At 40.5% G+C, this 22,499-nt stretch overlaps 1 protein-coding gene across 3 annotated transcripts in view; it reads right to left on the bottom strand.

Annotated features, from left to right (window-relative positions):
• Nucleotides 1-17,604, bottom strand: part of SENP5 (SUMO specific peptidase 5) — a 30,525-nt gene extending 12,921 nt beyond the window's left edge. Inside the window, exons 1-9 of one of the 3 annotated variants that reach the window (XM_026071021.1) lie at nt 16,546-17,604; nt 12,977-13,082; nt 12,678-12,825; nt 11,983-12,030; nt 9,955-10,032; nt 7,273-7,410; nt 5,488-5,571; nt 4,058-4,108; nt 92-3,983 (exon numbers count right to left, since the gene is read on the bottom strand). In XM_026071021.1, coding sequence (XP_025926806.1) covers nt 3,855-3,983; nt 4,058-4,108; nt 5,488-5,571; nt 7,273-7,410; nt 9,955-10,032; nt 11,983-12,030; nt 12,678-12,825; nt 12,977-13,082; nt 16,546-17,503 — 1,740 coding nt within the window. In that variant the 5' untranslated portion in view covers nt 17,504-17,604 and the 3' untranslated portion in view covers nt 92-3,854. Of the gene's footprint in view, nt 1-91; nt 3,984-4,057; nt 4,109-5,487; nt 5,572-7,272; nt 7,411-9,954; nt 10,033-11,982; nt 12,031-12,677; nt 12,826-12,976; nt 13,083-16,545 lie in introns of those variants that run through there. The other 2 variants (XM_026071022.1, XM_026071020.1) reach the window with 2 other exon arrangements.
• Nucleotides 17,605-22,499: the final 4,895 nt, after the last annotated feature.

Below are 22,499 nucleotides of genomic sequence, written 5' to 3'. Positions count from 1 at the left end.
CCCAAAACAAGCTGCTATAAACATTCCCTCAACCATCACATCAGTTGCTTTTAAAATTAAAATGAAACCAAACTGCTGAAAGAAAATAGAGTTTATGGAGAAACTCATTTTTATTACTTCACAGGAACATGGGCTTCATTTGATTCAAGAACACACCCACAAAAGACAGTTATTGGTTGAAGGAGTTAAATCCACATCACTTCCCAAGGTTTAAGTTTTCACATTAACTTCAACAAATGCTACAGTAGATAATGCCAACAGAACTCAGAGGAAGTAAAAATAAGCTAACCATTATGCTAGAGATTCAACACAAGCCAGAGACGCTTTGCAAACCTCTTTAGCTCTGCTAATCAGTGCAAGTAAAACATTCAAAACATCACCTTTACACTCAAAAGGGCCAGGGAAGAATGGAGCAACAGTACATTAGACAGCATGAAGGTCCAGCCTCTGTTCTGCAAAGTATCTAAAGGCTTAAGAATAGACATTACCTACCTTGCAGAATCAAGGCCAAGTTTTGCATTTCTTTGATTTATATCAGCTGCACAGTCATTTTAAACTATAGATTAAAGCAAACAGAAAATAGAAACTAATAATTTATTTTCAGTTGTGTTTAAGGTTTATTACAACTCAAGTAGCTTAAATGTGTCACGCATGAGATGGAGGCTTTACCAGTTCTGGGACTATTTGTATAATTCAGCATGGCTAGGCAATCGCTTCAGAACAAGTCATGAAATTTAAGCATCAGCCAAATCAGTTTAGAGTGATTTATGAAATTCTAAATATCACACTGATAGAATTGCTAATAGCCATAACTACATCCACATAAATGTGCCTCCTGTAATAAAAACACTCTACATAGCTCTGAATGCTTTAAGAAATGGTCAAATGACTACAGATTATGGAGCCCATCTCCTTTAAGGCATCAAAGACATTCTCAAGGATGAGTTAATTAGTCCAGTTTCAAAAGATACACCATTACAGAGACTAAGATTCTCACTGCCTCTGATTAATTACAACCTTGCACCAACATACTTTGCTTACATTAGCTCTGTTTTCAATTTCCCCTCCCCCCTCCCTTTTTTTTTCCAGAGGCCTCTCACTGGTGTGTTCACAGCTGGATACTCAAGTGCAACTTCTCTACACTGCCCCATAACCAACTGGAACACTTGTCAGCAAACCTCTAGATGACGAGCAAGCAAATAAGGAGTACTTTTTAACATGCATCTTTCTCTACCCTGTTCCCCAACTCACAGGGCAGCAGATTCAAATGCAAGATCCCTCCCCTCAAGTGATCTGGTACACGTATGAAGTTGTTTCAAAGCATCTGTGTTGCTGTTAAATACAAAGTTCACAGAAATACTGTCCTTTTTGCTGATGTTACTGATAGAGGATCAAGATTTAAGACTCCTCTCAGCTTCTCATAAAGGAGGGAAGTCAGATTCCTACCACGTAGGCAGCAAGTTTCAGGAAAGGATTATCTGTGGTTCAGTGCTCCAACACATGTCCATGCAATGAAAAATGCCTGTCAGCAAGGCATCTTCCATGAAAAATAATGGGCTTCCTTGGAGGCACTGAGAATCTCCCAGGCTGGAACACTGTCACAGCAAGTCTTCCACACTTCCTTACTGAACTTGCTAAGTTTGGAAAGTAAAAACAACTTACTTATGCAGTTTTCTTTCTGTATTTTATTCCTTTTCTGCAGTAAGTCTTGCTTGAGGATTTAACTTCACTCACACATCCAAATTTGGCACTGCTCTCATGTCTCTTCCTGGCCACCCAATTCTCCCTCTTCATTTGTGTTGGTACAAACATTTAGTGATAGGCTAGATGGGGCCTAGAACTCTTCTGGGTTAAGAGCAGCCTTTTGGCTGGGTTAGTTTTAATCTGGACGAGTTCAATTGGTCCTACCACATAGCTGAAGGGAAGATGAAAAAGGCAGTACCGGCTTACATGTTTTAGCTTAGCACTTGAGAAACCACATCCCAAGTTTAAATTTCCATTGAAGTCACCCTCCACTGCTCTCAGCCACTGGCCCTGAGAGGGATTCACATATAAACCATGTGCTGTGGGGTCCTGTGCCCCATACAATGGGCAAATTTATATTTGGCCAGCCTGGGTTTTAGGATTCCAATTCAGTAAATTCTCTATTTGAATTATCTAACCAAGTGCTTAAGGCCCTCCTTATCTTGCTAAAGTAAGCCAGCCCTTGCCAGCTGCCAACAAGGGGCAAGTAGGAACACACAAGGAAACTGCAGGACCTCCTTCTCCAGCATAATACATTGTGCACACACTTTCATTTCCTAGCCTGACTGCGCTTGGCACTCCCTCATTTCTCCTTGCTCCCTCCAGCAATCTAAGAGGGATTTGCACCTAGCTTGGCTCAAGCCTGAATCAATTTGCAAGACACAGGGAAGCCAAGGTGGTTTCCTCCACCAGAAGTCCAGGCTATGGACAGACACTAGATGAAGCAGTGCAATGGATGAAATTTAGCATTGAAAATAATTTTCCCCTGGGTTCAGTCCTTTAACTGGCAGAGAAACACAGTTAAAGACATTTGTTGGTGTAGCTATCCCATACAACAGTCCCTTCAGACAAAACAAGCTCTCTTCAGAAACAAGCACATCATAGTTTACAGAGCAAGGCCACAGACGAAGCATCAAGATCCACTGCTCTCACTTATCTGTGCAGCATTGCTGCCCTGGGCAAAGTTTGGTACCGGACTTGCAGGCTCCAGCCTCTCTGGAGCGGAATGACATCATTTTGTTGAGTTTGCACAGCACGCACCACAAGTGCTGTTATTCCCAAATAGACCCATCAGTGTTACTGAACAGAAACAAAGCTAGAGATGCTTGAGACAATCAAATAGCAGATGCAGCAGAAATGAATCAATTTATATTTGACCAAAGGCAAAAGCGAATGGTAAAGACAACAAGCTATGTGAGAATTGATTCGAAAACAGAACTGAAGTGAAAGATGCTGAAATGGTACATTTCAATTAATATCGTGGAACTGAAAGTGGTTCAAAGCCATTTGAGTTTTAAATGGTTACAGCCAAGGATTTTATCTTGGCATCTAAACTAACACTTCAGGACCAGCTTTATAATGCCCTTAATACACGTCATGGAAACTTCTGCAGCACACAGAAATATACTATCAGACTGGCCGAACATGTCTGTATAATAAAAAGTACAGAGAAGTGCTGAAGCTTTATTTGTGCAAAGGCTGCTTTTCATATATATAGACAGGCTGATAATGACAGCTGGATAATGTAAACAGAACAACTTTTTATTAGCAACTTGAACTATTTAAAAAGGGGGTCTCCACAAATCAAATCTGTAGATGAATTTGCCACCCTGAAAGAGTGGCAATTCAGTATTATACAGCCACAATGGGGAAAAATGGAATAATCAAATAGCTTCTAGCTGTTCTTTTTATGGCATTGAGTTTTTTTGATACATTCAAAGCATTATTGCATCAGAAAACAGATCATGCATCTTTATGTTTCCAGACAAATTCACCTGTATTTGTCATTTCTAGCTACATTTCAAAGGTGCACCAAATCTACAGTTTTATGTTTTTAGTTGCATGCTTTGCCTATATGCATGCTTAGATAATAAATATTAAATACAGGAAAGAATGTAAGAGAACAAAACAGACATTAGAAATATTTTTGTGGCAGCTCTGTTACATTCTGCCAGGTAAAGAGCTTGTCAGAAAAAGTTGAGGTAACAACAGTGGCCACACCACTCAGCTGAGAGTCGCTCAAAATTCACGGAAGTTTTCAGAAATTCAAGTACACAAACACCAGCTGCAACTTGTCAGGAATACTAGAGAAATTGGTTGGCTGTATTTTATTAGTCTATTAGCTGGCGTTCACACAGCTCCTTGTAAATCCTTTTTCTCACTCGGGGCATATCTTCCTGGGAGAACTGAAAAGGCTGGTCTAAGGCGAGGCACTTGCAGTACTGAGGGAAAGGAAAAGGCTCAATTGAAAAAAGAAGTTTACAAGATGAACAATACAGGCCACTCAAAAATTTTTTTTTTAAAGTACACTTACCTGGAGCACAAAAACCCCACAGTCACTGTCATTTTTCTGTTGTGGAATGCACTAGAAGGGAAAGAAACATGAAGCGCCATGTTAGATTTTTAGCTGTCCTTTAATTCTAAGTCCTATTTAAAATCCAGAACGAGATCCTGTAAAAAAGATTAGGGATCTTTGTTCTCAGAGCTAACTTGTTCTGCAGCACTAGAAACCGGAGTTGCAATTACTTATTCTGAGCCGAACTTTTGCAAGGTGACACTCAGCACCTTGTTAGAATAACACCTAACATTTAGAAAAATATATAACGTAGGACAGAAAGCAAATTACAGATCTTTCTCTCAAGTTTATTTTATTTTGGTGACCTATGCAGAACAGCTGCTCAATTAGTTTAAATAAATGTTTGTATAGCACTATCTGCTTTACACAGAACCAAACTAAATCAGCAAAGTCATACAGGCCTAGAAGATTATTCTCAGCATCCATGCTACTGGCAGTGGCTTTCCTCTCCCAGCCACACCAAAGGATCTCAGAAACAGAGGGCGATATGCTGTCAGGCAGCAAGGCTGAGTGAGGCAACCTCAAATGGTAACTTTCAACCTTCTTAACTTCTTCAAATGTGCTCAATTTTGATACGCAGCACTAAAAAGCCCCACTCACTAGTGCTACTATGTCTCTAGCGCTCAAAGGGGAAAAGTAATTTTCCTCAGCTCCCAGATCTTCCACTTGACAGAATGGAAGAGGACAAACTGACTACACAGGGTGTGCATGAGTGTGCAGGGAAATCATTTCATCACTGTATCAGCACCTAAAAATAATCTTGGGCAAGCAGGGAGCTGTTGGGAGTGTGTCTAGTGTGCAATGACCTGTTTTATATCTTTGAAGCCATTATGGGAGGGTTACGCAAATCACAGATTCCCTCATTTGCACTACATACAAGTTGTTCCCTTTTATGGCTGCCAGACTTTGTTTACTTGTGATCAAAATGTGTCACAGACAGCTCGGGAGACCAAAGCCTTCCATCCACAGAGAATATAAAATACAGGCAGTAACAGCATTAGCCTGTTCGCTCTCTCACCAAATCCCACCCATTTGACATGATTTGGGACAGTCCCTTCTGGAGAAGTCAGGAAGCTGAATCTCCAGCTCATTCAGTCCTTGACCTTGTGCCAACACGGGCAACAGCTACAGGTTTTGCTGCATGGGTATTTAATTGACTAGAGATTAGGCTCAGATCACCAAGTCACTTACAGAAAGTATTAAAGACCTGATGGGAGCTGAATGAGCAGAGTACTAATTAGCTTGTGTAGCCGCTTGTGTAGCTCCTATCACGCTGCCTACAGTCAGTATAAAATAATTTCCTACTTGTAAAAATATGCCAGTTTAGAAACAGTGTCCTAGAGTCTCCCAGAAGGTCCAACTGCAGGGCTTCAGGTGCTGGCATTTACCTTTGTCACAGCAGTCTGCCAACCCTGAAGAAACTCAGGGCGATTCTTCTCTTTTGCTTCAGTCAGCAGATACTTTCTAATGTTCTTTAAAAGGAGATTAAAAAGGAACAGTATTATTCACCAGTTAAAGTACAGGAGAAAGACACTGACATCTTCCTTGGCATCCTTTTGACAATGAGGATGAACTTCAGGTGAGTGTTAAGTATAAGGATCTGAGCTCAGACCTAGAGGTAAGGACATAACTCTGGTGGGTACTGTACCTTCTACCATCAAAGCTCATCTTGGTCTTTCAAGGGAGCTTTAACACTTCTCACTCCCACTGTACACCGGTATATTTAATACTAGACTAGATGTAGCGCTAAGACAGAGTGATTGTGCTCTCGGATCTGGAGAGATACTACACGGTCCAGCACATGTTTTTTACCGACTCATTCACCTGACACTGAGGCCCTTACATTCAAGATAATAGCATTTTCAGCTTGAATCTCAATACGAAAAGCTTTGTGTTCTGCAGCTCATCAGCAAAGCTCCAGGGAGTGTTTTAGTGACATATAGGAAAAAAAGTTTGACAAGCGAAGGGAAGAAGAGAAGGAAGCAAGGTAAATGAACCTCTGGTCTTGAGTTAAGCAAATCCTTCTACTTTTCTGTAAGCAGGCTGGTGTTTAATAGTACAGTTTAAACACACATTCCAGCACACTAACATTCACCTTAGTCCCACACATCACAGGGGAGTTCTGCATATTGATCCCCTCAACCCCCCAAAAGGCAGGAATAAGCGTCTCTCATTTGTGAGACAGCTAAGGGCAAATCCCTTGCCCAGAGAGGGATGGGATAGGCCACACTGCAAAACTGCAGGAGACTGTAGCGCTGCTGAGAGGGACCCCTGGTTTATGCAGCAAGTTCAGAAGCTAGAGAGCATAAGGCCACTCCCTCCCAGTTCAAACATGAGCTTCAACATCAGCAAATGCCAGCAGGGAACAAGTATCTCCATTCAGATGTCCTAGCTGTGAGCTCTCCTGGGTACAATAATTACTACTCTGCTGTAAACCAACAACTACACACACTTAAAAGTAGAGGGCTGCTGCATCAAGCAGGCAATTAAGTTGACAAAATTAGCCTTTGTAAGAGGGTCATTATGATTTGCTAGTCCCAGCAAAAGCTTCCTGACTGCTCTGTACCAGAAAGACTGATGCTTTAACTCCAGTATTCAGGTAAGAGCTTCAAAAGGTTGCTGGGTTATAATCAGGGGTACACACCCTGACTCGGTGTGGACAGGAAAAAGGCAACGCACTATAATAGCACAGTAACAGGTAAAGCACACCGGGCAGCACTACAGCCTCTTCAGTCCTGTTCTCCCAGCCAGGCACCCTCCCCCAGAAAGGACCAAGATTCATCATTTCCTAAAGACAGAAGTCCGCTAATGTTTTAAGAGCTGCTTTTGCTCTGCTTCTCACTAGTCTGCTTCCCTATGTCACTATGCTTTGAGACCCTGCTTTTTGTGGGAGTGACAAGACAGAGCAACAAAAGGTGGGCTGATTACATGGTCAGGCTATTTAAGCAATAGGCAATCCGTCCTCAGTTCCCAGGTCTGGTGTGGATTTGCTCTATGACCCTCTAGGTCCATCCGTCAGACTCCTCCTTAGCAGAACAAGCTAATTCTCATCTCATACGTGGCAGGAAAACAGCAAAACACACTGCATTTAAAGTTTAAGGATAAACTGACAGAGGGGTTTTGTTCATTTTTAAGAAATCAGTTCAAACTTTGCAAACAGCTGTCACTCTTACCTCTACACAAAACTTAAAATGAATGCCTTGGGAATCATAAAACGAAATAATTCGATTGGGGATGTTCACAGTAATGAGGGACCAGTGGACTTCCAGGTGAATAGGAATCAACAAGAGAGCCTTTTTGAAAAAGTCCACCTGGCAAGAAGAACAACATACATTAGAAACAGTTCCACAGGCAGGACACAGGAAAGCATGAGACAAATTGTATTTAAGTCTTCTCTCCACCAATCCCTAATTGAAGTCTTCTTTTTCACCCTCCACTCCTCCAAAACATTCTTCGTGTTTCTCTCACGCATAGCTCATTAGCAGGCACAAACATACAGTTATGGTCTGTAAAACACCTAAGGAGCATTGTACAGTACCAGAGTTAGGGACCACTGTATTTCCAGCAAAGCCTGCTCACATTATACTTGAAAGTTTATGGTGAAGTGGGACTTGTTTTAAGTAATGCTGGTAATACAACTCAAGTTAGGTCAATTACTTCTCTTTTGTAATGACATTCTTGCAGTATAAACGCCACTGATTTATATCAGACTTGCATCACAGTGACAGATTAAGCAGTTGTGATTAAAAACACCCCACAAAAACAGCAAGCTGGTGCAGTTTTCTGACTCCCTCTGCTGTAACACGGGCTATGTCACTCTCAGAGCAGCACCTACAAGGAGTGCAAGATGCTTTGGTAAGCAAGGGAAGGGAGACGGGCGAAGACAGCAGAGATTCATGCTTTGTTAAATTTAATCTTGTAGCAGACAAGGGAAGTTCTGAAGTACAGAATAAGCAGGATCAGACACAACACCCCTGGTGTCTCTGCAGACAAGTCCCTTTACACTTTGGAAGCTAGTCATAAGACAGGGCCTTCCATAATCTTCCTTCTCATAGCCTCTCTCTAAACAGATATCTAATTGCTGCAGTTTCAGTGGAACAGAAATAGGACACAAATAGAGGAACTCATCCTATGGAAAGATTCCCGTGCTGCCTTTTTTAAGCACTATGAAATTTGAACAGAGCATAATTGCTGCTGTACCGGTACAAGACAGGTCATTTGCAAGAAAGAAAAGTACTCTTTTTGAGTAACAACAAGAAACCGAAGGCATGAAAAGGTCTGAGCATTCACAGCAGTTATCCGCGGAGCCTTGCTCATGATACTATTTTGATTGTCAGAGGCACCTACTATGCCTGCTCCCACCTGCAGAAACTGCTGCCTGACCAGATTACAGCACACTTAGTACACAACAATCCATCATGCTCAAGCAGGAGAAGCAGGGAGATGTCAGCCAGCAGCAAGCCCAGCCCACAAAGGAAAACTGAAATAAGACAAATGAACTATGCTGACAGAGTCTGACGTGCAGCAACGGCAGAGCCAAGCTAAATTCAAGGGTCCTCATGGGACTCCAGCTTTGGGTTTGCTGCAGGGGTGCAAACCTTTGGCAGAAAAATGGAAAAGATGGAAGTGTCTTAACCAAGACCTGATGTACAGAAAGGGCTGTGGCAGCCTAGAGTCACTTCACCTAGACAGCACTGAGTCAGCTAGCCAACATGACAGTGAATCAGAGCAGGAGTGCCGATCTCATCAGCGGCCAGACCAGACAGATATGAACAGGAGGTCTGATACCACTTCAGCTAGATGCACAAGAACGCATCCTTCTGGGCTCTATCCCGAAAGAGCATAATGCATTTATAGAACCTTGTAAAATACTCGTGTTTATAAGGGAGAAACAAGTTCGCCTTAATTGCATACTGCAGGAGGAAGCAGTCTACCTGCATCTTTCCAATGGAAATGGCTGAGATAGCTTTAGAGATTTTTCAGGAATTTACATAACTGTCCTGTTCTCATCTGGGCACTCCTCAGTAGCAACACAAACATGGGTTCTGCTTTCAGAAAGCGGAGAAAATCGGTTTTCTTTTTTAAATCCAGCAGTAATAAGCACCAATAAAATATGCTTTGATTTAGTGTCTCTTTAAAGTGATTTTAATAAATGATATGAATAGATTTTATATTTGGACATTGAGTTCATCTCTAGCATTTCACAGATGTGTGCTATTTAAGTGCTTCTGCAAAAAGATCATATATTCAGATGTGGCTCTTGATTAGTAGTGTCTCATCTCCCATATTAGAAAGGCCAAATGTTCACAGGAGAAAAGTGCTCTTTATATTAGCTGCCCCAGTAAAATATCACAACCACGATACAGCATAGGTTCTGGAAAGCAAGGTGAATTTTGTCTTTGTCATACAAACAACAGTTTGGCCTATTAACTATTGCTCTAATATCTGCTCTCTAGTATCTGTACATGTTACTAAGCAGTAATAATTTGTTTTTATCAAATGGCTCCAGTTTGAGATAAAAGGAAACAGGATTAAGCCTGCTCTCCTGTAGACTAGTGGACTGGGCACTGTCAGGAGCAGTAAGAGACAGTTCTGGCAGCTAAATAAACAGCTTGCATGAACACACCCAAGGAATTAACCTACCACCTAAGATATAGCCATTCACAAAATACATTTTCAGAACATAATCATACTAACTTGAACAGTATCACTGTGCTTTTTTTTTAAACCACACCCAATTTTGCATAGCTCCTAACCCCATCCTTTGCATATAAGGCATCATACCCAATTTCAAGCTAGTGGTTCAACCCAGCCCAAAAGAATCAGAGCATTGACTACATGGAATTAAAAGATACCTTTTTAGTCCATCGTTTTACCCCATTATATCCTTTGGTTACGAGCTGTCTATGAAAAAAGCTGTTAAAGAAATGAACCTAAAAAAAGAGAGAGGAGGAATGAGCACAGAAATTTTCATGCATAGTCATTCCCTCTCCCCAAGGATAACTTAAACAAAACAACTTTTAATGAGGCAATATTTGATGCAGGTTTAGAAACAGAACCCCAATAGGGATAAACAACACTAGAGATGCTTTACCAAGCCCAAACTTTTGCTGTTCTTTGAAGAACAGATAGAGCAAGCCTTGTTGCCCCATAACATGTGATATAAATCACTGCTGCATTTATATTTACACTTTGATATCTCCAGGCATATCATATCTAATCTTTCGTTGAGGGTAGGCTGGGTAGAAGAACACGAGGATAAGGAGTTGCAACTTTTGTTTTTCTCTCCTTTCCAAAGATTAAGGAAGAGATCACTGGACTGGGAAAGCTGGGGTGGTAGAGAAGGGAATAACTTCTGCTTTCAGTTGCTAGAGGCTCTGAGACTCAAAAATAATTTTTTTTTGATCAAAAAAGTGATGAGATTTAATCCAACATGATCATTTGTATTCAACTGGCATAGCCAGCTCCAGACTTCAGACAAAAGCAATATTCTGTTAGTTAAAAGCATTTTTAAGTTATACCACATCTGTTCTGCGAGTAACTAAAAACCTACATTTATGGCAAGAGACTGTAGACTTATATTAAAAAAATTATTTAGCTCCAGGTTAACACTATTATCCCTGTGCTTAGCTTCTTGCAATTACAGGAACAGATTAATATAAATGCAAACCTGCGACATCTGTTTTTAATAATTCTGCTAGAGCAGAGGTGGTAGAAGGCTTGAGTTATTACTTGAAAAAAGTTAAGAGAATTCAGCATCTGAAAATGCAGGCTAACACCCATTAGCTATGCCAACAGACTTCAAAACCACATTCTGAGGTACTAGCACAAGATCTCCCAGGAGGATTTCAATTATGCGCTATGAAAAAAAGCAGGCACAAGCAAACAGATACAATCTCCAATACCTCAACCCTAGTTCACGCTCAGGAAGTACACAGAATATTAATGAAGAATCACCATCAACACCAATCAAAGCAACAATGCTCTTTCTTCTGAGCTTGAAGATTTTAAGCATTACATTCTGCAGCGCTGATCTAAAAATGGCTTTGCTTGGTTCTTCCTTTGTGGTCTCACCTGCAAATTGTTCAGCTCTACTAGTAAACAGATGGTTCTTTATAATTGCCACTGCTGCAAGTGCAAGTCACAGAAGGTGTGGGGGGGATTTATTTATTTATTTAAGTGTCCTATGTACTACCATCAACAGTTAGAGGCATTGCAATTAGAAAGCAGTTAGCATTCTGTTGAGGATGCACAAACCAGAAAAGTCCTGCAAAGTCAACACTGCTGAGGAACCAAGCAGCCATGTGTTAATTCACATTCACTGGACAGGCAGCTGTAGCTGTTTGAGGTGTTACTATTACTGCCCCACAGCTGGGGCGGGGGGGGAGGCAGGGGCAAGTAGCACATGTGCATGGTTCAGATGCTACCATTCATGGCCTGTCATCACAGCAGAAATCCATCTTCAGGGGAAATTTCATCTAAGATTGGACTGTGAACCAGGGCATGGATAAAGCGCTTTAGAAGCAGGTATGATGGAGACGGAAAGCTCTAGAGGAGAGGGGACCGTGGGGTGGGGAAAGCAAAGCAGGGCACCTGCCTTCCGCAGGTAGGTCAGTAACACCAGGCTACCACAGAGCCCACCTGCAGAGCTAATCCAACAATTTCCTGAAACAAGAGCAACAGCACTGGAAACTATTTTAGTGCAGCAAGGAAACAAAATTTGAGCTGCAGATAGCCAAAAGGGTGTTGTTTACACTGTAATCAAACCACTTGGCACATCATTTTGAGCTAAATCTTGATCTTGTATCCTAAATATTCAGTGTTTCACCTTTCCCACTCAGTCTTTCATTAGTTACATTTGCATAAAAACAAAAACCCCTCACCTTTTCAGGGACTGCATCCATTATGAGTTCACCATACATGTTAATTACCTGTAAGAGTTAGTAGATATTGAATATGTACAGAATAATTTTGTAAAACTAAAATTCACAAGTTTCCATAAAAAGTAGGACTTTTCACACTTAAAACAGTAATAAGGAGGTGAGCAATTATAGTAACATTTTGCTATAGTCTGGAGGACAAGCACTCTGGAACTAATAATGGCCTGCCAGGACAGAGACTGTATTACTTGCTCCTTGAAGGCTGCCTCGATTTGAAAGAGTTTAATTCAATTTAGTTTACTGGTGCATGTCCTGGGCATTGCAACCTTCTTGTTTTTTTGGCTATGGGCCACAGCCTGCTGCTTCACTCTGCTGGTCTTGTATTCTGCTTTTCTAATATTAAGCTAAGGGGGGGGAGGGGGAATGTACACTTTAGTGTATATGGGTAACCATTATTTTCTCAAAATAGTGCATCATTTTCTCAAAAAGGAAATGATTTAGTTGTAATACTTCCTGTCTTCCAGACCTGTAATCACTATTACTGCACCTGCCACTGTAAAAGCCCCTCAACACTTTCTTTTGCCTCCCAACTAAGGATAATCTTTAGGTATAATGCAGCAGTATGCGAGCTACTGATACACTAACATTTAAGGGCTAGAAAGGGGTAAAGAACCACATAAACACCAACCATTGCTAACCTGGTCATTCAGCCAGTTCTGGCCTTCCAGTGTAGCTAAATCGTCCATATCTAGCATGTGCTTATTATAGAAGACCCGGAAATTGCAAGTGGAGGATTTTGGATGTTTTTCCCGATACTTCATGATTTCCCTGGTGATAAAAGGTTTTCTAAAACAGGATTGAAGAGGCAGAAAGAAATAAGTCAATGTCAAGGTCATACCAAATGGACTTCTATTCCGTGAGGTGTTCCAGATGGAGCGTGCATTAGCAATGCAAGCAATTTTTCCTTTACAAAGTCTAGAATGTTACTGCTACACACCTATGGGAGAAATCTTCATTAAAGACTTCTTTTAATCTTCCCATGACATCTTTTTCACAGAGTGGAACTAAACTGCCATATTTCTTCATAACTTCATCTAGGAATCCTTTAAATACACCAGAAAAATTAAAGTGCAAACATGTAAAAGAAAAAGCCTCTGAGTTCACTGGACCAATAAAGCAGTCATTTCTACCAAGTATTAGCAGCAAAGCATTCGGCACCCAACCAGACAGCACCGCACATGGCAAAAATTAAATAAAAGGGGGCGGGGGGTGGAAGAGAGGACAAGAACAGGAAGGCAGGAATCTGATCACTCAGCTTTACAGGAAAAGCTCAGACCCCATTCTTGCCATATACAGATTCCTACATCAAACTAATTACACCAGTACTAAGAGGAGGATCCAACCCACTGCCTATTTCAATTAGCGTCTAAAGTAATTCTAGTGCAACATGAAAGACCATCACCTTCTGCAACAGTTTTCATTGAGAACTCAATATCTTATCCTTACAGTATGCAGATTTGCTCTCCTCAACTGTAAACATCCCCAGTCAGCAGACTTGCAGTCTGTTCAGCTCCTCAGTTGCCACCATAGCAAGTGGAAAATACACTAGATTCACAGCAAGTTTAATTCCTTTACCCTAATATTCTAGGGATGCCATTTGAGGTGTCATGGTCAGCCATATCAGCCTGACATTGTCTGGAAAAGCACTGGGCAACCAAAACACCAAAGATATTAACTGAAAAGTAAGAGATGAATGCTGGAGGGGTTAAAACACACCCTAAGAAATTGATTTTCATACAGATGACAAGACCAGAACAGTGGAGACATAAATCCCACCCAAGCATCCAAAACCACATTGAGAATGAAAGAATAGAACAACAGGATTTCAGCACTTAGAGAACAAGAAAAAAGCCAAATTCTTCAGCTTTCCAAAAATGAATTTTAAAATGCAGCAAAAAACATGTGTTCTATATACAGAAATAAAGCTAGATCCCTGAACAGAGTCCAGAGAAATTGTTCTAATCCAAATTCCAGTACTTCTCTCAGCCCCTGTGTATGACAGGAGAGAATATCACTGGATATTGTGATGTTCAGCTCCCTGCTTATTAGGCTTTAATGATATTGCCTGGAATCTTTCAAGGATAGAGATGGAAAGAAGACAAGAGATACATCTGACAGAATAAAGTGCCAGAGAAACAGCAGTCAGAAAAAAACAAAAAAAGAGAGACCAAGAACAAAATGCAAGGAGACAAGAAAAGTAGTGAAGATATAGCAAGAAATACACCTGGATGTGAGAGAAGGAAGGGAGGATTCAAGAGCAAGATCAGACAACAAGGAAGCATCCATCACTGGAAGATATCCTTCACTGCAACTCTGCCACACTTACCTAACAACTTTTATCCCTTGCATCTTAGACGACTGAAATGAAGGATATTTTGCACTCTAGCTACAAGTCTAGATAGAAAACGCATGGGGCTTAGAAGTCTACCTCACTTTTAATACATAAAATTTTAAAAAGCTTTTTATTCATACACACACAAAAAGGATTATTCTTGGAGTTACAATCACAGTAGTAAAGCTCTAGAAAGTTTTAGCAGACATCTAGCTAGATTTTGACCTCATTTGAGTTGGTGTAACTAAAAAACTTGAGGAAAGTTCAAGTTCCGAAGTTCAGATCTGATGTGAGATCAGGCTACCATCACAAACAATCTACCATGGAGTCCTGTTAGATACTTAGTTGTACATTAGAGTGCACTAAATGTTGCAGCCCATTAGCATCCAATTTCAGCTGCTGCAGAGAGGTTCAAAACCCTGAGAGCATCCATAACACTTATGACATCTCCTTCATGCATCTATACTAGGAACTTTTGCCAGGTTAGCACTATCACTTTGGGGTATAGTTAACTGTTAACGCTCCTATACAGGCAAGAACTCATGTACATAGTTATACCCATATTAAAACGCTTTTGTAGCCCTTCTCTCAGCTGAGAAAACTCAAAAGCGCTATGCTATGAGCATGAACTGTAGTAAGTTGTTAGTTTCTGCCAGGAACACTGATGTACTGATATCAATAAGTCTTTCCTAGTGGAGACCTAGCTTTAGTCCTCAGAGGGGAATCCTGAAATGGAAGCTGTTCACACCTATTTTCAAAAGTTAAGTAAGAATTCACTGAAAAATCGTGAAGTGTTGGAAAGTTGGTTGCCATTATAAATATTCTGGTTTTTTTTTTTAGAAGTTATTCAGGCCTCCCATGAACAGGAACATGAGGGCTTATCAGACCCCAAAACTTTAACCTTTGTCACCCTGACGCAATCTTGGTTCTCTGTTGCAAGAAGGACTACATCCCTTTTTCTGCTGGACAAACTTTAAAACTCCACTGCAGAAACAGCCTGTTTGTTGTAGTACCGCAGTTTCTCAGTTTCTTACATAGTGTCAAGTCCTTGCTGGATCATGTGAAGTCAACCACAGAGCAACCTGTCCCACACTAACTTGCATATATGGATATGGAATGCTAAATCATCTTGTGCATCCAATTTGTCATTCTTTCACATTATGCTTTAGAGAATCAACTACAAAATTCCAGGGGCAGGGAAAGGCAGGAGTTCTAGGCAAGGACAAAGGGGAGAAAAGAAAAAAGAGCATGTCAAACCTCACAGTATTTTTTGTTTGTTTGTTTTAAATTAGATGACACCAGCTTCAGGTTTGTGGGAATCCATAAAGCCAACTTTCCCAAAAATAGACTTCTTATCAGAACCCCACTGGACTTGAATGTTATATTAATTAAGGGTACTAGATGACAGCGTTAGCTTACTAATCCTTACGTTATATAAGTATCCTGATACACACAAGACAATGATTACAACTTTAACCATATTCATATTAGAGACTATCAAATTATGCATGCCTAGCATTGACTAAGAATCCCAAAGCCTTTCGCTAAACAAGCTCCAGAAGGACAAGTCTTGCCTTTCTTCTTAATTAAATCTTATCAGACAATTTTTTAATCTACTTATCAATAATCATGGAGAGAAATGAGTGTAAGATGACCAGCATCTGGCTATAAAACATGAGATAATGGAATTACATGGTTTAGTTTCAGTTTAGGACAGAGCAGAAGGTGAGTAAATAAGATTGGGAGACAGTATTAGAACACTAAGGGTTTTCAAAAATCAAGTTAATAGTAGTAATTATCACCCATTTTAAAAATTTGGAAGTTTTAACCCCACATCATCTTCTGAAACCACATGGTAAGAGATATTTAAAATGTCTATCAATAATCCTGCACAAAGCATCCAATTAAATTACATTGTATTATCTAAAAAAATAAGCACACGCACCATTCAACAATCCCCCCAAAACAGCTTTTCAGCTAAGCATTAATTTGGCCTTCCTTCATGCAACCCTCCTCTTTGCAGCCTCATCTCATTAAGCGTTACGCTAAGCATCTTTTAGAACTCACAGTGAGAAACCACTTTAATAAATGAATTAAAGCAACATATAAACTTGATGGTACATTCAGCAGTTTTCAGGATCTGCTGGAAGCCCTAAGATGTGTAAGAGGTATACCACAAAGCCACGTTGTCAACTGCTCATCAGCCACCCGGGAAGCTTTCTGACTGTTCCTTTTGCCTCCCTTCCAAGTTCCCGATTTTAGTCCTGTGCTTTCTGGTGAAGGCTCCTCAAGAGGACTTTTACAGTAAGGGTGATCTAGTAACTTTGTGCTAAAAATGTCCAGGTTTAAAGAGCCCTCTACTTCCATTTGGCTAGAGCTGTCCTCACTTTGTGCCAGCTCCATGGATAAAGGTCCATTTGCAAAATCATCATTCACATCAGAATCCTGCAAGGAGGATTGTAACAGTATCATTTCATCTACACTCATAACCTGATTAGATTCTGCATCATCTTGACCTGAAATAGCAATTTCTTTTTCTGTCACAGAGATGAAAAGGTCAGAGCAATGATCCTCTGCCAGAGCCTCGTCTGTCTCCACCTCGTGCAAGGTCTCTGCCTCCAGAGAAGCTCTAGCATGCAGTTCTGGTTGGACAGCATCAGCACTGCCATCCTGACCTCTGGATTCTGGCTCCTCAGAACACAGCTCAGTACATGGTAACACATCCTGTGTACAGCAGATCTCGGATGCACATATTTCATTCTCCTCGCCTAAAGAGTCAGGTGTATTACTGTTCATATCTGATAAGCTGTACTGGTTCCAAAGACAGTTACTTTTAAATTTCCAGTAGGAAAGCCAATTACACAATCCACCTTCAAAGTCCCGCTGGAGAGTCTCTTGATGGTCCTTTGTAACTTTCTCCACCTGCCTTGGCTTGATTTTTCTTGATTTGCAGGTTCCGCCTCTTGCTCGAAGTTTTGGGGATTTTATAATTCTATACCGAAACCTAACCATAGAAAGTTTCTTATGCATCATAAACAAAGATCTCTTTTTTACAGTATGATGGTTAAATTTGGACCTCTTTATAGTTGTCAAGGGGACACAAGTTCCATTCCACTCCCTTTGCAACAGCATTTCCTTTTACAGTTGTTTAAAACTACTAGGACTGTGTTGCCCTCACCATTATTTCTCTCTTCCCCATTACACACAAAACCATCTTTCATTACAGGTAAGGCAGCACCATGCAGCATACTACATGCGACATAATGGATATTGACTCAGATGCTATCAAGAACAGCATCAGTTTCTAATTCTTTGTTCAAGGGATCTTCATGCTGAAAGGATTCATTGTTGAGGGTTTTTTTACTGCTTCAGCAGATGGGTTTTTGGTTTTACCATAGGGACAGGACCTTCCTGCCCTCAGTATTTTTGCAATGAAACCGCCATGTTCAACAGTAGGTTTTTGATAGGTTTTGGCATTTAGAAGCGCATCAGGAGCCCACCTGCACTGGGGCTCAAGTGCCTTCCTTCTGCACTGGAGTCTTGGGTGCAATTTGTTGCGATTTAAGGTCACAATTAGCTGAGCATGCTGTCTTTTCTTCTTAGCTAGGAAAAAATACTTTTGGAAGTGGTATTTCCTGAGCTCCCAAAATCCAGGGGTCCATCTTCTAGACTGGGCAAGCAACTGACTTCTTTTATAAAGCAAGTTTCTTCTATGTTCTTTCATTTTTCTGCTGCATTATGATCTTGAAAAACAGCTGAAAGAATAAGGGAAATGAATTCAGAGTTATCTGAAGGGTAACATAACAGCAAAACACTAAAGGCACATTCCTCAGGCAACATGCCTATCTAAAATTCCACCCGCCTCCCAAACAATTCCACATTCCCTAGGACATTCTCACCCATACCAAAAGGAAAAAAAGCCACTGGAGCTGCAACAGCTCAGCACATAAGCAGGCTCTTTTCTCATTTACCTTCCCCTGAGGTAGAATAATAAACAGGTAATCCCTACCCAGCCCACCCTCCCTATATCTAATTTTTGACTCTCTGGCCTCAGGTGAAATCTCTCTCAATAGCCAGGTCATAAAGCACAGTTAATTAGCTTGTCTCAAAAGGCTTTTAAAAAACAAAACACTGAAGTCCAAGTTAGTCAACAAGTGTGTGCTGATACCTGATTCCGTCAGCACAATACAGAGTGAATGCTTGTTTTTGTGCAGTAAGTGTTGGCAGACATTATGTTCATGCACTTGCAGAGTTCTTTCACTTAAAGTAACAGCAATTCACATATTGCAACAAGAAACTTTGATGCTCTGTTTGAAGAATGGCACAGCTTACTCTACGAAATGGTTCCTCTGTTGCTTACTCCATAAGACAACACCATAAGCTGCCATTATTGGTGTTTATCATTGCATTAACCAGCATCTTGCATTAGCATTGCTTTAATGAAGCTCCTTTTCCCACTAAAAACCTGCATCTCAAAGCATGCAATAAGGACACATCTGAGACTTTCCAAGTGTACGAATTCAAAGCCCGCATAGTAATATCTGTGCCTGCATAGCACTATCTGTTCGGCCCCACTAGACAGCACACAGTTCATAGACTAGAAGTAGTAACTCAAAGGTATATACACTATAGATAGATGTGTCAGAAGCGAAAGGAAAAGGCATCATCCACACAAAGAAAGGATGTTTCGTACAAATTGTCCCAGTCTCACCAAGTACATCACTTACTGTATTTCAAAAGGGCTCATACTTTTGCCCAAGTTCAGAAGTGACAATAAGGGTGCTCAAGAAGCTACAGTCCAGCTATTCATTTGGATTTTGCTCCCTTCCTCTCACTAAACAATTGTAACTGACTTAAGAACTACTATTACAAGTTTTTACATAGCCATGTTAGACTCAAGCATGACATGTAGGGACCATCTACAGCTTAAAATAAAGGAGCCTTTAAATGTAAATAAAACATTAATAACTTGGACTTTAAAGGCAAAAATGAATATTAGGCACCTGCCAAAACAGGCATTTAAAATCAGATTTAACAAGCTCTTCTGTATTTTTAAATCTACCAGATTTTATACATAACTAGGAGGTGGCAACTTTTGGAAGGGTGGGGAAGGGAAGAATAGAAGCATGAGGATAAAGAACATCATTTAGCCCTCTGGTAGGTGTTCCCTTCATATAAAAAACAATCAGGAGTTCACTGCCTACAACTTAGAAAGGAAACAAACTATCTTCATTGACAGAGATGTGGAAGACAGTACAGCCTCACAGTATAAATGCTGCAATGGATTTAGCTCTTTTGTAACCTTCTATTAATCACCACACAACTTAGTTATCAAGAAATTGGACATAACATCTCATCAAGCCAATTTTCTCATATGTTCTCCTATGGCCTTTACATGTTTCTCTAACCTAGATCCAGTTTATGCCTGCTTTTATACTATGAACTCTACGTGTCTGTCTACTGGGTACTCTACCTGCAAAACATTCTTTGAGTGGACCTAGTTAATATCAGCCAAACTGCACTCCTGCTAAGACAGCTCATACCAACCACACTTTCATCCAGGTACGATAACAAAAAAAAAAACATTTAATGCAATCTATTCTTTCCCACCTTCCCCTTTTCAAAAAATCAAATTTGAATCTGGTTTCCTTTAAAACAAAGGTCTCCAAGGAGCAGTTAGTCCAAATCCCAGGGACTATAACAGTTCACTTTTCTAATAGCAGTATTACTTAAAGTGGCAAAAGATAATCTGTACACAAATATTTAATTGAAAGTTGCTGCTTGGAGAACTTACTTATCAGTACTACAAGAGCATTACTGGTTTTACCTGGCAACATAAATCACCAAGGCAAAAATGCAGTTTAAAGTGCACTGCAAGAAAAAGAACTGAAGTGAGCAATTCAAAACTAAAAATAAAGCAAGTGCATGCTCATACTTTAGAACTAGCATGAAAATCACCATAGCCTAAAGCCAAAACATAGAGGCACTATTTAGGTCTTTACCAGACTGTAGTCAAGGAAGCCTTGCCTAGCTTATGCTTCAGTTGTAACTGCACCACCTAAAGTTTAAGAACCTGAAGAGAAAGTCGCAATTAAGCCAAATACATTGAAATAGGTGAAAAACTGTGAGGACAATGAATTTACACCATTAGAAGAGTCATTTGACTAGTATAAGCCATACCTCCACTACACAGTGATGCTGTCAAGACTATCCAGACCAGCAAAACCTTTTAAATCCAGAAAAGTCCAAGATGTATACCTTCAAAGACCATTAAGAGAAAGGAATTTACTGCCATTAGCTCTCACCCTTTCAGCTTTTTTTGGCATATCATCCACTAATTATTTAATATTAAAAGGCACGATCTCTTTTGCACTGAAAACAGACAACCCTGCACAGTTATAGCTCTGTACCAATGGCAAATTCTGGTTATTAAAGCTTTGTACTCAAAGCTTTAAAAAAACATGTTTGGGAGCCATTCAATGCTTAAGTTTTCAGAATTAAAAAAATGATATCCCACAAGCTCTTGTAAATTACAGGCAAGCACAACTCTGTGCCAGTCTGAGGTTTAAAAAAAAAAAAAGTCACTAAACATCTAAACAAGAAGAATATAGGAACAAACTCTCAGAAGGCCCTTGATCCTACACTCAGTAATAAATTCAGTGCAGATACATGCTATATTTTAGTGAGAGCAATTAACATCACACTCTATTTGCAACTTAGATGCTTGCAGCTTATGTCACCTTCATTGAAATTAAGCACTGCAGGAGACACAGCATATTTGCATCTTTCACCAATTTCAAGCCTGCTGCAGTTTAACCACTAATCTTTGGCAGTCCTGTTTATTTTCAGTAGTTTTAGAGTCCAGGTTTTGACTAGAAAGCCCAAGAACAGGAAAGGCAGTCCCAGCCAGTGCTGCTAACAGCATTCTAACCAAGGTCTCTAGCTGACACCTGAAGTGTCAGACCACAGGAACCCTTCGTCCCCACATGCACAGAACAAACCTCGAACAGTCCTTATACTGCAGCAGCACAGCTACTCAGTACCCAGAACATAACAAGCAGTACGGGGCCATTTCAGGGCGCCCAGACAGCAGATCAAGAGCCACATGCAGCTGGTGAGCAATTCAAATACAGTTCACATATAATTTCTGCAAGAACTCAGCAAGCCCAGGGACTGCCTTTCCCACTGGAGATCTAAGGCAGGCTCTCAGGGACAGAAGACGAGCAGGAAGGAGAATGGGCTTGAGGCTGGAGATTTGGGATATGCTGTGCAAGTAGTGCGCTGAACAGGGGCTCTGCAGCGTGTTGTGAGAGCAGAAGATGGGGTCCCCTGCCCCCACCATGGACTGCAGATTTGGAAAGAGATAGAGGAAGCTGGGTAAGGGTGTCTCTTGAAACCAGTGCATGGTCAGAATTAAGCTGGTATGGTCAGGAAGTCTGAAACCGATTCAGTTCGTACATGCAGAAGTACTGCAAGTTCACAGCACTGGGAACTATCTCCTCTTTGCTTCCTTTTCTGACCTGCTTAGCACATTTCTGTGAAATGCTAACCAAATATTAAGTTTTGACCTAGAGGTGAAAAAGGCCCTAGGGAAACACACTTTAACAAAACACTAACATATTAACACAAGACTCTACAGAAACTGCCAAAGTTCAAAATTACCAATTCACAGGACACGATGAAACAAAACAGGGTATGGAGTTGACGACCTCAGTTATCATAGGCAGCTATTGTAAAGGCTTGAACTCCTACATTTAGTTTGGTCTCTTCTCTTCCTTCAACTACCACTTTTCGGGAACCAACTCAGAATCTCACCCAATTGGCTAGACATCTGCTAAATTTACTTCTGGCAAGATCATTATAATTTACTTATGTCAATGCCTTCCTCTAGGCTAAACCGGATTAGTGGAGATGTGTAGATCAGATAAAAATGCAGAAGAGAAACACTGCCACAAATCAGTCAGAGCAAGGAAAGAAAAAAAATTCCTAGATTAAAGAGTCCAAATTTACTCTTTGTACAAGTAAGGCACAGAAGCACAGAAAGTCTTTTTTAATCTTCAAGTTTTAAATTGATTTTAATGGCATATTGTTCAAATTTTGTCCATATTTCCTGAACACCTTTCCAAGC

The sequence above is a fragment of the Apteryx rowi genome, unplaced genomic scaffold (assembly GCF_003343035.1).
Source record: "Apteryx rowi isolate R43461 unplaced genomic scaffold, aptRow1 scaffold_32, whole genome shotgun sequence".
In the NCBI taxonomy this organism is placed as follows: Eukaryota; Metazoa; Chordata; class Aves; order Apterygiformes; family Apterygidae; genus Apteryx; species Apteryx rowi.
This window is presented reverse-complemented; position numbering and strand designations above follow the sequence as displayed.